This window comes from Amblyomma maculatum, chromosome 4, assembly GCF_055883805.1.
Source record: "Amblyomma maculatum isolate TAMU_Amacu chromosome 4, ASM5588380v1, whole genome shotgun sequence".
Classification (NCBI taxonomy): Eukaryota; Metazoa; Arthropoda; class Arachnida; order Ixodida; family Ixodidae; genus Amblyomma; species Amblyomma maculatum.
In genome coordinates this window covers 139,788,796-139,802,312 of record NC_139347.1, presented here as the reverse complement: position 1 = coordinate 139,802,312, position 13,517 = coordinate 139,788,796, and the positions used below count along the sequence as shown (strand labels likewise).

The window sequence follows — 13,517 nt, the reverse complement described above, 5'->3', positions numbered from 1 at the left end:
GCTTAGGGGAAAGATAATTAAACACAAAGTAGAAGAAAAAACAATATGCCGATGGTGGGGACCGAACCCACGACCTCCGAATATCGCGTCCGGTGCTCTTCCAACTGAGCTACATCGACCGCTGTCCCCTCCGCTACTTTCTCGGCTATTTATGTTGTCTGTATACAAACCTTGAGAGTGTTCACCAGCGCCACCCTCAACCATAGCGGCGGACGTGGAACGTCCTGTGTTACCGCCAGCGTCACGTAGAACGTGATCAAGAGCTAGGGCGAAAGATGTGCTAGAGAAATGTATTCCTTCAATTTTTTTTTTTTAATCAAACATGCGGTCTTTTTCAACCAAAATTCAGCAAACTTGGTACAAGTTTGCTGAATTTGGTTGAGAAGTGTACAGAAATGTACACTTCTTGACTAGACAGCCCTGCCGCAGCTGTGGAGTGGTTAAGATGCCCAACTACTGTGCCGGAGTAGCCAGGTTTCATGGCGGCTGCGTTTCGATGGAGGTGAAACGGAGAGGCGTCTGAATGCTATGCGATGTCAGATCCCCAGGTGGTAGAAATTACTTCATAGCCCTTCACTATGGCACCTCTTTCTCTCTATCCACTTTCAATCCCACCTTCCTTCCTTCCCTTACAAAGCGGTTCAGGTTCCACAGAGCAAGTGTGGCAGATACTGCGCCTTTCCTTTCTTGTGAACCAATTATTATTATATTTAGACAGCACAACAGCACACAACCTGTAATGTCATCATGTAGAATGAGTGACAAATTAAACCTCATGATCTCTCATATGGATACATAAAAAATAAGGCAAAAAAATTCACGAAATGCAGTATGTCGGAAAGACAATTTGCAGAATTTCACGCGAGCCCTAAGCTCAAAAGTGTGATGGCATAAGCTGTGAAATGTGGCCTATCCACATGGTAAACAATGGAAAAAAAAAAGAAAAGCATGCTTCTGTACTGTTTTCCTGACACTTCAGATTGAATATATGAATAATTTGTCCAGATACTGTCGTTTTGCCATGGTCAGATTTACTAAAGTCAGTGGCATTCGATGGATGCTGATTACTGGGAAACTCTCTAATAAGTATCCATTCGCTGAACCAAATGCGAGCCGAAAAACAGATCCTTTGAACTTGTGACTGAAATTTCAAATATTTACAGACTTCTATATTTTACCCATAAAGATGTGCAAGAAATAGCGCGGAACGCAGGCACAGGAAAAGAACACAGCAAATGAGCTCACCTTGAAGAAGAGGATGACATCGAAGTGCTCTGCCTTCATCTCCCACCACTGACGCATGGCCTGCAAAAAAAAAAAAATTAAAGCATGCTTAGTTAAAAAAACAACCTCCCACACTATAAATTTGTAGGGCTCCAACCTGCAATGGTAAGAAGTAAATCACTTCATTTACTTGCTACACTTCCCCTCCTCCAGTGACCCTTCTTCCATACGACTGACAGCATCAATAAAGAAAAAATCAGTCAGCTGGTTGGTGCATGATGCTTCAGATGACTAAACACTGCACAAGATAAGGCAGCAATACACTTGAGGCTAAGCCGTAAGCATGTGCTATGCGTGTTCAAGAATACAGAAACAGCAACAGAAAAAGATAACAGGAATGCTCCAGTACAGAAGCTGAGATATGAGAGCCGATTCTGCATGGCATGCTTCCCAGGAGCACCACTGCCATGTTGAATGATTCTCAACCTTCCGCACTGCTAGGAGACACGAAATGCAAGCTAGCTGTAATTTTTAATTCAGAACTGGATGCCTCACCTGCAGCCTACTTTTCCCTTAACCTCTTTTGACAGCGTGGACCAATGTTCAGGTGCGAATAAAATAAAGTGCTTTATCGTGCACTGATATCATCCTGAAATCTGAAATAAAATCTGAAACAAAAATGACTAGCAATGCTTGCTATTTTGAAATTTTCTATTTTCTTCATTTATCGAATGTGATAATCAAAATACAGTCGAACCCGGATAATTCGAATTTCGGTTATATCAAACTCACGGAATATACCCTTGAAAATCCCATGTAAAAGTATGTAAAAGTACTGCATCATATATCAAACTCAATTTCACCGGTCGTTCGATATATCGAACTCCGCACCACGCATTGGAAGGTGCACCTTCCCCAAAGACGATCGCATCACCCTCGGCCGTTTGCCGCGTGAGGTTTTCAAGCCATGTGCATGAAGGAAAGAGAGGGAGCCAATGCAGCCGTGGTGTTAAGGAGAGGGGAAAAACGTGATAAAGTGAAGCGCAAGGATGTGCCCACTCTTCTCCCGAACTTTATCTCTCCCCTTCCTCTCTCTTGCCCGGTTTTCGTTTGCAGTAGCACGCACTACGCATGCGCAGACAAGCCAGCTCCGCAAAGGCGCCCGCATCTGAGATGATCACTGCTGCGCGCCAGCACGTGACGTTTGCAAGCCTTGTGCGTGAAGGAATGAGAGCCAATGCAGCCGTGGTGTTCAGGAGACGGGAAAAACGCGATAAAGCGAAGCGCAAGGATGTACCCACTCTTCTGCTGAGCTTTATCTCTCCCCTTCCTCTCTCTTTTCCGGCCTTCGTTCGCAGCAAACACTATGCATGCGCTGACAAGCCAGCTCAGCCCGTGGAGGCTGACATGCAATGTGCGTCCATGGCACGTCTTGTGTTGTCGTGCTGCACGTGCGCAACTGCGGACGCAAAAGCGGCAGTTTTTTTTTTTTTTTTTTTTTTTTTTTTTTTTTTTTTTTTGCGGGAGTCGTTCATTCTTGCCGTCGTGCTCAACGTGCGGCGTAGCGTATGCTATGGCAGCTGTGAACGTTAAGGAGCTGCAACCTTTTTTTTTCTTTTGCGAGAGACGTTCTTGTCGTGCTGAATGTGCAGCGGCAACAGGCCTCTTTTTGTCTGAGAGAGTCGTCCATTCTTACATCTATGTATCAACAAAAGCACGCGGTCAGCTGCGACTTTTAGCATTGTTTTCTTCAAACAGCATTTGCAGCTATCATACTTCCAATTATTTTGTGGCAGTGGTCTACGCCCGCCCCAAGCACGGCGTGATAAATCGAACCCGGCTTGTGCAATCAAGCCATCACGGGCCCTCTGCCAAGTTCGCTCCTTGCTATCGCAGGATCTATCAAAAGTATAGTCAAAAGATAAACATATTGCGACGTTATCGCTGCATAGCATCTTAGCGCGCTGCTAATAAATGAGCTGTGGATGCGGCGGTTGAAACGGAGGGACGTGCCATCGAATGCTTTCTTTCTTTTCTTTTTTTTTTTTCAAATTCTCAGGGCAAAAGTGGGGAGTGGGTTCATTATGAGAATGGATTGATTATGCGACAAATACAGTATCATTTTTCACGACCGCAAGTGGCGTCTTAAGCCGATTTGTGTATATTGAATTATCGATATATCAAACTATTTCACTATTTCGCGATCCCCTTCGAGTTCGATATATCCGGGTTCGGCTGTAATTGAAGGCATTTTTTCCCACATTTGTATTTGGTTCGTATTGGAAAGTTTCAATTTTCACACATCCCTACTTAAATGCCGTCTTTCTGTCCTAGCCTTGGTATTGTGGTAAACCTTGTTGAGATTTCAGATGTGGTTATTGTGCCAAACGGTATGTTGCTGCTAAGGGCACAAATTTCTGCACCATAAGTGTTTCCGAAGTACGACACATGTGAGAAGCATTGCACAGAACGTGGCAATCTGATTTCTTTCATGTGGCATGCTGGTGGAATCCTCATGTGGTTTGTGTAGGTACTGGCCAAACAACAGCTATCACAGAAGCTGTACTGGTGGTGACATGTCTCATCGGTGATAAATATAAAAAAGGACGAAATCAGATGACACAAAAGCAAAAAATGTCGCAAATTCGCATGAATGGCATTTGTGTCACTCATGGTCAACACTCGTGTAAAGTGTTCCCACTCAATTCACTTTCTACAATTTTCAGGCCAAGCACCGAAATGTCGTAACTGCAGGGCCAAACGGTTTCAAGTGGCCCTGTTTATATGCCCCATTTATAGCCTCTGGTAACAGTCATACTCTTTTGAGTTTCAGTACGAGAAAGGATTATTTGTTCAGGTGATACCTGATGGACCCACCTCGATCATGAATGTCATCTCATACTTTACAATACTGGCAAAAGTCTTTTTGCAGGCCAAAAAACTGCAGTCTGACACTGAACTGCATCAAAGGCTGTCAAGCAACTATACAGGCAAGCACCCCATCATTACACACTCAGAGCAGCACAAGTGAACCCACAAGGATGGCTCAAAGGCACTGAACACAAAGAAACAGGGGTGAGGCAGCCCATCAATATTGTACTGAAATGCAATCAAAAACCATGCAGCGTACCGGAGTCAGATTGGCCTTGAAGCTCGTTGGGACGCTTAAGGTGCGTGGGTTGAAATCAGGGTGGCTTGGCAGGTGGCCCAAGGAATCCCTGAAAGAGGAATCCTTCATTCAGCAGCAGCCCGGCTGCTTTCAAATTGTTGACAACACTCGACTGCATGAAATTAAATTCACAAGCCACCACAAACAACTGGCAACACCAGATTCATACCTGATTCAGGTAACTCATCACTGTCCACAAGCAAAAACTCATATCTGAAAAACAATAATGAAAAGTTGAACAGTCTGCCTTATAGGTGGGAGGTTACTGGTTGAAATCCCAGTGTTATTGATACACCTCAAACAATGCTCACAGGAAAAATGAAAGGGAAACATGTCGTTTGGTTTCCACAGGCAGTAATGATAGACTAAGTTGCCAAATGTGACTTTTACCACACAAAAAAAAAAGTTCACTCACTGCACACAAATCCTGCCGAACAAGATCCCTGTGGCACAGAAAGCCATGAACAAGTACTTTCTGGGCATTATTATCTCATTCTGCAACTTCAGCTGAACTTGTCCACATAACCAGATACCACCTTCTATCAGGATTCAGACAACAAAAGCCATCATATTATTGTTGTTCTCTATATTCCCTTTGATGCTCAAAACCATGAACTAACAAGAAAAGAACCCTAGAGCTCGTAACACACAAGTTCATGAAAAATGTTTAATTATGCATTAATTAAAAAAAAAAGTTGGAAAAAACTAGTGGCACCCTCGATGTGCTAATCATCATGTGATACAAGATATACATTGCCAAGAGTGCTGCGTGCAAAGGATACATCATCATGCCCATTGTACATCATCATCATCAGCCAGACTATACCCACTGCAGGGTGAAGATCTCTCTCATATTCTTCAAATTAACCCTGTCCTGTGCTAGCTGCATCCACTTGACCCCTGCATAATTCTTAACTTCATCCACTCACCTAATTTTCTGCCACACCCTGCTATGTTTACCTTCCCTTGGAATCCAATTGGTTACTCTTAATGACCATCGGTTGTCCTCTCTTCAGGCTGCATGTCCTGTCCTTTTCTTCTTTTTAATTTCAACTAGAATATCAGTAATCTGAGTTATTTCTCTGACCCACAGTACATACTTCCCTTTCCTGAATGTCACACCTACCATTTCGCGTTTCAGAGTTGGCTGCATTGTCTTCAGCTCACGTAGAACCCTTTTTGTTAGCCTCCACACTTGAGCACCGTAGGTGAGTACTCGTAAGGTGCATCTGTTATATACCTTCCTCCTGAGCGACACTGGTAAAGTTACTTGAAGTACTTGCCAAGTGCACTCCATCCCAGTCCTATTCTCTTAGTTACAGTAACACCCACTTATAACAATACCGGTTTTAACAATATATTGGATATAACAGTGAGCAGCCACTGCATCGTTAGGTTTGCCATGTGTTCTATGGTAAAATAAACCGCTTATTAGAGTGGTGTCATATTATATTATAGGTTATAACAATCAAATATGGTCACTGAAAGTCAATGAAAACGTGTAAAAGCAGCGACAAAAAAAGCACGAGCACATGCGGTGACGTTTACAACGGCAATGCAGCGACAATAAAAGAAATCAGGACAGAGCGCGTCGAGTCATTGTGTTGGTAGGGTGTACCAGAGAAGCTTGCATACCGCGAAGAAGCTTGCATACCGCGAAGATACGGGGGAGGACGGAGCCCATCTTCACGCAGAGGAGGAGGGAAGGTGTAAGGCGCTGCTAGGCACGGCCGTTCCGAGGGAAAGCTTTGAGTGCTTCCCCTCAAGACCGCCCGTGGCCTCTCCTCTCTGCCTCTGCACGGTGGAGCAGTCTATTCTGAGTGTGCGCCGGTTGTGGTGCACTGCAAAATACTGACCCCCTCAGTTTCTAACTGCCACTAGGCACCCCAGAAGAAGAGGCTGAAGAGACCGCCATCGCCATGGCCCTTACAGACACTAGTGCCAACTACATCATCAGCGACTCCAAAACCGCAATCTTAAATTACGCTAGAGGCAGGGAGGCAGGGTACACCTCTCTGCCAAATGTCTGCTAGCCACACCAACCCCCACCACCCCCAACGTGTTGAGCTCATCTGGGTACCTGCGCACTCGGGAAATCCCAGCAACGAGGCAGCCGACTCCTTAGCCCGAGGGTCAAGCAACCGGGCACAGGCGGAACTCAGGGGGAATTTCTCGAAGGGGCGCATGCATGCCTTCACTGAGCGAACCGCACACTTCCGCGCCGAATGGCAACAATACCCACCACCACACTCCTCCCTTACCACCAGGGAACAGTATCTCTGGCGACGATTGCAAACGAGGGCCGTCCCCACTCCCTCCCTATTATCTCACTATCAATCAATCCCGCCAACTTGCCCCCTCTGCCAAGTACCTAAAGAGACACTGACCCATATCCTACCAACCTACCCAGCATCTCCTCCCACCGGCGGATCGGTGCCACTCCAGACTTGGGAAGACTGGGAGACCACACTACGCTCCAAGGACCCAGCAAAGCAAAAGATCGCAGTTCGCCGGGCTGCCGACGTTATGGACAGATTGAACATGAACGTTTGGGTGCAGTGGAGCCATGCGGAGACCAAGGGGGCCAGGGGGCCCCAAAATACCCTTGCGTCAATAAATGTTTTGTCCTCCTCCTATCTTCCCCTATTTGCACTGTCCAGGCCCCTGCTTAGTGGTTGCACATGCTTTGTGGCAGGCATGCAAAAGCGCTCATGCACGTGTCTTTTTAACGTGGTTCTTCTATAGCGTGCCATCATCGTGCACGATCTTGCTGGCCCTGGATTTTCCACGAACAGCAATAGAGGATCATACTTCAAAAAGCACAGCATAACCAGCGCAGAAAAGGAAGTTAACGGCAATACCGCTAGAAGTTTAGAAGTTAAGCAGAACATTGTATGTGAGCACAAGGACGCGTAAAAGTGTGAGAGTACGGCCTGACGCTACCAACAGATTCGACAAACATCTGCAGCGCGCTCAAGATTGAGAACAAAAGCGATGCCAGCGCTGTCCATGCAATGCACGACGGCCAGAAAAGGCTTCAACGCGGGGCCTACAAAGACGTAGAGCAGGCACTCTACCAGTGGTTCCCACATGTGGAAGCTTTTTTTTTCCTCCCACCTAACACCACCGCAGGCCTGCAGCCTGTGGATGCAGGCGTGATTGCTTGCTTTGAGGCACTGTATCGCCAATGCGTTTTGAGCAGGTTCGCGCTGAACCTCGACATTTCTGTCTGAGAACGCCGACGGGCGTCAGACTTGGAGATCTAGCTCCTTATGGCAGTGCAGCTCATTTCTGGAGCATGGGCAGAAGCAAGCTCCTCCACCACCATGAACTGCTTCAGGGAGGCGAGCTTTGCTGAGGATGCCAGCGACACAGAAGGTCTCGAAGCTCCTGCCGACACAGCGATGACTGAACTTTGGTCCACAGTGAGCGGTAGTGACGGCGACGCATCGGGACTTGAATTTTTACATATCAACAATACAGTCGCGACAGATGAAGAGCTGACAGACGAGGCTTTCATCGTAGCCGTCACTGGCGCGGAAGACGGTGACAGCAGCGACGACGACGAATTGGAACCTGTGCAGATTGCGCCTCACCAGGAGGCTTTGAGAATGATCGACTCCCTGCGGGACTTTGTTTTTGCCAAGAACCTTCCACTGCACTATGTTCACAAGTTGGATGCCCTGCAGAAAGATGTTGGCCAGATTGCCGTAAAACAGACAACGCATACGAATTACGGTTTTCTTCCCACTACAAAATAAAATGTGAACGCTACCTCGTCCTCATTAAATGTGTAGTTCATTATGTTTTCTTTGCTTTTTTTCTGGCTTAACCCAGTTATAACAATTACAGTCGAACCCAGATATATCGAACTCAAAGGGAATTGCAAAATAGTTAGATATACAGAAATCGGTTTGAGATGCCATTTACGATTATGAAAAATGATACCGTATTTGTCGCGTAATCAACCCCCTCGCATAATGAACCCACCCTCCACTTATGCCGAGGAGAATTTAAAACATAAAGCGTTAGTCGGTGGTGCGTTCCTCCACTTCAGCCGTGACATCCACAGCTCATTTATTGGCAGCGTGCCAAGATGCTGCAAAGCGATAACCTCACGACAGTGGTGGGGAGCGAACTTGGCAGAATGCTCGTGATGACTTGACTGCACAAACCTGGTTCGATTTATCACGCCGTGCTTGGGGCAGGCGGAGTCCACTGCCACAAAATCATTGGAAAGCATGATAGCTGCAAATGACGCTTGAAGCAAACAATGCTAAAAGCTCGTGTCATGATTGCAGCTGACCGTGTGCTTTCGGTGATACATAGATGCAAGGATAGACAACTCCAGGAGAAAAAAAAAAAAAAGCCCTGCCGCTTCTTAACATCCGCAGCCGCCATAGCTTACGCTACGCCGCACGTTCAGCACGACGACACAAGACGCGCATCGCACGTTACCCGCCGCGCACAGAGGGTTCACAACACACACTGGAGAAAGCATTCGACGTTGTTTGCCACGGTCCGAGCTGGTTTGTCAGCACATTCGTAGTGTGTGCTGCTGCGAACAAAACCGGGAAAGAGAGAGGAAGGGGAGAAAGTTTGGCAGAAGAATGGGCACACCCTTGCACTTCGTTCTCTCGCATTGTTTCCCCTTTCCCGAACACCACTGCTGCATTGGCTCTGCTCCGTATTGGCCATTGCCAACCGGTTCCCTCTTGTTCCTTCACGTACATGGCTTGCAAACGTCCCGTGCTGGTGCGTGGCAAACGACCACTGCAGATGCGCATGCCTTTGGGGAAAGGGCGCGGCGCTACCCTATACCAGCTGTCGCCGAACTGTTTCCTCTCATTCCTTCCGCACATGGCTTGAAAACGTCACGCGGAAAACGGCCGAGGGTGACGGGATAGTCTAGGGAAGGCGCACCTCCCAGTGCGTAGTGCGGAGTTCGATATATCGAACGACCGGTAAAATTAGGTCTCGATGTACGACGCAGCTTTCCTATACTTTTACATGGGATTTTCAAGGGGATATTCCGCAAGTTCGATATAACCAAAATTCTAATCTGGGTTCGACTGCATTAGCTATAATCATGATATTTCCATGGCACTTCAATACTGTTATAAATGGGTTTGACTGTATTTACGTTTCATGACCCGGATTTGCGGTCATGACTTGAGATATATTCGCCAACTACTTCCAGCGCTTCGCTACCTATAGTAAGCTGCTGTTCCTTCCCAAGGCTGTTGAACACAACCTAAGTCTTCTGCATATTGATTTACAGGGCTACCTTTCTGCTTTTCCTGTCTCGGTCATCAATCATTCTTCGCAGATCATCCCCTGAGTCACCAATGCAGTGTAATCAGCGAATAGCAGATTATTGAGGTATTCTCCATCAACCATTATCCCTAACTGCTCTCATTTTAAGTACCTGAATACTTCTCTAAGCAAGCTGTAAATAACACTGGGGAGATAGTGTCTCCTTGCCTAACAACTTTCTTAATTGGAATTTTATCACTTTCTTTATGCAGAACTATGGTCACTGTGCAGCCACTATTTTCAGAACTTGCACATATGGCTCACCTCCATCCTGACCTCGAATCATGAAAATAAGCACACGTTGCTCGGTTGGACTGTGTTTCGGGCTTGTTGCCGCTGCCATTGCGCTCCACAACGATGGCAACCGCCACTCCAGTGAAGCGACGACGATGTTGCCGTCGCTGGCATACTGACTGATGACGACATGTTATCGGAAGTTCTCGATGAAGAGAAGACGGAAATTGTTCTGGTGATGAAAGTCACGAGCAGCCGCTGCCGCAATGCAGCACTGTGCAAGAGGCCGCCGAGGCTCTCGCTGTACTGGGGGAATTTTGCGTCGGATCACGCGACAATGAGCGTGCACACCACAGCTTGGTGGGACTGAAAAAAATTGTTATCACGCAAATTTCGATGAAGAAACAAATAAAAATAATGCAGCTTCTTTCAGGAAATAAAGACATGTGTATGCTCAGTATATTTTTTTGTTGTTTTCATGGTACATTCGATAATCCGGAATTCAGTTAACTCGGACATTTTTGCCCGGCCCTTGCGATCCAGATTAACGAGGTTTTACTGTAGTGATGTTCCTTGATTATAGAAGAAAAATAAGATACGAACGTTATTCTGAAATATACGCTAAATTGAAATTCGTAATTCTGAAATAGTTTTACATTGAAAGCAAAAAATTTGCTGGGGATTCTTAAAAGTTTGTTCATTTGTAAAATTCGTTAATGTGGTGTTCATAGTAACGACATTTGATTTGCTCTGTAATTTTTCAAGTCCTTAGCGTCGCCTTTCTTATGAATTAAGATAATGTTAGCGTTCTTCCACGATTCCGGTACTTTCGATGTCATTAGCGATTGCATATACAGAGTGACCAGTTTTTCTGGCACGATATCTCCTCCGTCCTTCAACAGATCTGCAGTTACCTGATCCTCGCCAGCAGATCTGCAGTTACCTGATCCTCGCCAGCTGCTTTCCCCTTTTAATAGCTTCTAAAGCTTTCTTAAACTCGTCCTTCGTTTCCCGCAGAACGTCTGAATGCTCTTCGCTACAGCCAATCTCATTTTTGTCCCGACTACTTTGGCTACTGTACAGGTCCGTATTGAACTCCTCGGTTACCTTGACTATCTTGTTCATGTTAGCAATGACACTGCCTGCCCCGTCCCTTGGTGCATACATTTGATTTTTGACTATGCCTAATTTCCTCTTTACCGCTTTCAGGCTACGACCGTTCTTTAGAGCAGGCTCAATTTTTTCCCATGTTATACTTCCTTATGTCGGCTACTTTGCGCTTATTGATTAGCTTTGATATCTCTGCCATTTCTATCCTGTGTGTTGGGATGGAGGCTTTCATACTTCAACGTGTTTTACCGTACACTGTACAATAACACTATACATAATTCACAATAACTTCACCACACCAACCTGCGCTTGCCCTCCTTGAGGAAGTCGTATGAGAGGTGTGCCCACGTCTGAAGCCCTGTGGCACCTGCACCGTCTGTTGCTTTGGCTGCTTGCTCGGATTCAGACTTGGCCTGCGAAGCAGCCTGTTCAACAGAAGTTGAATGTCAAAACTGAGCCCGTAGATATTGCAGGAACATGCTCTAAATATCCACATATAGACACGAACTACACTCGTGGTAGAGTACACAGCATTACAAAATTGATCTTACCTGGTAACAGCTCTTGATGTCTGCAAAATTGCAATCAGGTTTTGTGTTGTGAACCATCAAGGTGCACATGCACCTGTAACAGTTGCTGGCAGTCCCAGTAAATTCAAGCTCCAGAATAAAACAGATTACAAAATTGCATTCATGCAACATTTCCACCTTCATATAAAAATAGACTCAATTTCCAGCAACATCATTACAAAAAAATTGGAAGAAAATAAAGACAAAAACAAACGAGGACACTCCGCACATGCAACTCAACTCACCCAGTTTCTGTTCTCAGAAAACACCAACCATAACTTCCAAATATATATAAAAATGAAACCTGCCAAATTGCAAATACACTATTTACATCAAGTCCCTAACTAGCTACAGTCATGTTTTTAGAAGTTCCAATTCGTCTTCTTTAACTGGGGTGCAGTAATTTAAAGGCATCCAGATGAGCCCAAAATAATCGTAACTAAATCATAACTGCTTCAGACTGTGCATCTGCAAGCATACTACCGTACACTGAAAACTAGAGGTGACCTAAGCCACAAGTGTTGCTCCTGACATCTTTGGCCGCACGCACCTTGGGCGAGGCAAAGTTGGCCAGTTTCCGGACCGCGGGTGACTTGCTGGAGGTGGGAGTGCTGCTGGGAGTACCTCGTAGCTTGCGCTTCTTGGACTGCTTCTTCTGGGGGGTCTGCAGGGCAGGGGCGTAGATACAAATCTGAACACACCAGTCATGCACAAGTAAGAAAGGCGCATGCATGCTAAAAAAAGAACAATGTCTCCGCCTCTTGCAGGAGTTGCAAGCACAGCAGCAAGGACTGGCCTGTTGCCAATGCAGTTGGGTTGGTGAACAGACAAGCCGGTTCAGCCACCTAGCACTACACTAGTACCACCAAAGAGAGCATCAAGGGTGCGTTCCAATACCCCCTAGTAGACGTCTACTAAGACGGCTAGCCGGGCAGTTATCTTGGGACGCGTTCCAATTCTCGCGAAGCAGTCTCCTGTACAGAAGCATGTACACTTCAACATCAGTAATAAAAACGTAAAAACGGACTAACATTCCCTTCCGTCAAGCCGTGTGCGGGCCCATTGCATGAGAAGTCAGTCTGCTACAAATTAACCGATTAATAGTCTATCTGCGTTGTGGCGCAGCACATGCAATATTGTTGCTGCAAAAAATCGGTGAACCGTTAAAAACGTGTTTCTCTGTATTGTCGTAAAGTTTTAAAGAAAACAATGTTATAATAGTTATCCAAATGTTTTAGTTCAACCTTTATGCCGTAAGGTGACGCTAGGCGTAGACAGGTAGACGCGTTCCATTACGCGAACTTGTAGACGTCTACGAAGCAGTCTTGCCCGTGAGGTGATGCCAGGCATAGACAGGTAGACGCATTCCATTACGCGAACCTGTAGACGTCTACGAAGCAGTCTTGCTAGACGTCTAAGAATTGGAACGCACCCCAAATGTTGAAGACAAGATAATGGTGCCCCGAGGTTTGAAATTTGTTCCCGACCACGGTGAAAGAAAGAGAGGTGCTCCGACGGCGCCGCGAGAAGCGGCCGCTTAGTAGGACTTTTACGCATGATGCGGTCGCCAGGGGCAGCACTGGTACTCGGGGGCCTGTCTCGTCGCTCGTTTCGCTGGCGTTTCTATGGGCGCATGATTTTGACATGTAGGGATGTTCACCTGCTTGAAACAAATTTTTTTTTTGATTGGAGGTATGTAAATTTATATTTCTGCCCATTTTGGGGGTTATAATTCGATTAGGGGTCGCATGAATGATTTCTTAACTGATATGCAGCTTTGCGGTTTACGACAAACACGAGTTATACAATCTTTCCTGAAAGCACTCCTGTGAGCGGCTCGTAAAAAGCATCCAAAGGAGTGCAAGATGACTATTGCGAGCTTTCACAGCTGGCAA

General features: G+C 46.0%; 1 protein-coding gene across 2 annotated transcripts in view; it reads right to left on the bottom strand.

Moving 5' to 3' along the window:
* LOC146193177 (DNA mismatch repair protein Msh6-like) overlaps positions 1 to 13,517 on the bottom strand; it is a 115,742-nt gene that overhangs the window by 76,216 nt on the left and 26,009 nt on the right. For both annotated transcript variants that reach the window (XM_084602592.1, XM_084602593.1), the window contains exons 6-9: positions 12,173 to 12,286; positions 11,357 to 11,478; positions 4,355 to 4,442; positions 1,246 to 1,305 (exon numbers count right to left, since the gene is read on the bottom strand). In XM_084602592.1, the coding sequence (XP_084458718.1) occupies positions 1,246 to 1,305; positions 4,355 to 4,442; positions 11,357 to 11,478; positions 12,173 to 12,286 (384 nt within the window). The remainder of the gene's footprint in view (positions 1 to 1,245; positions 1,306 to 4,354; positions 4,443 to 11,356; positions 11,479 to 12,172; positions 12,287 to 13,517) is intronic.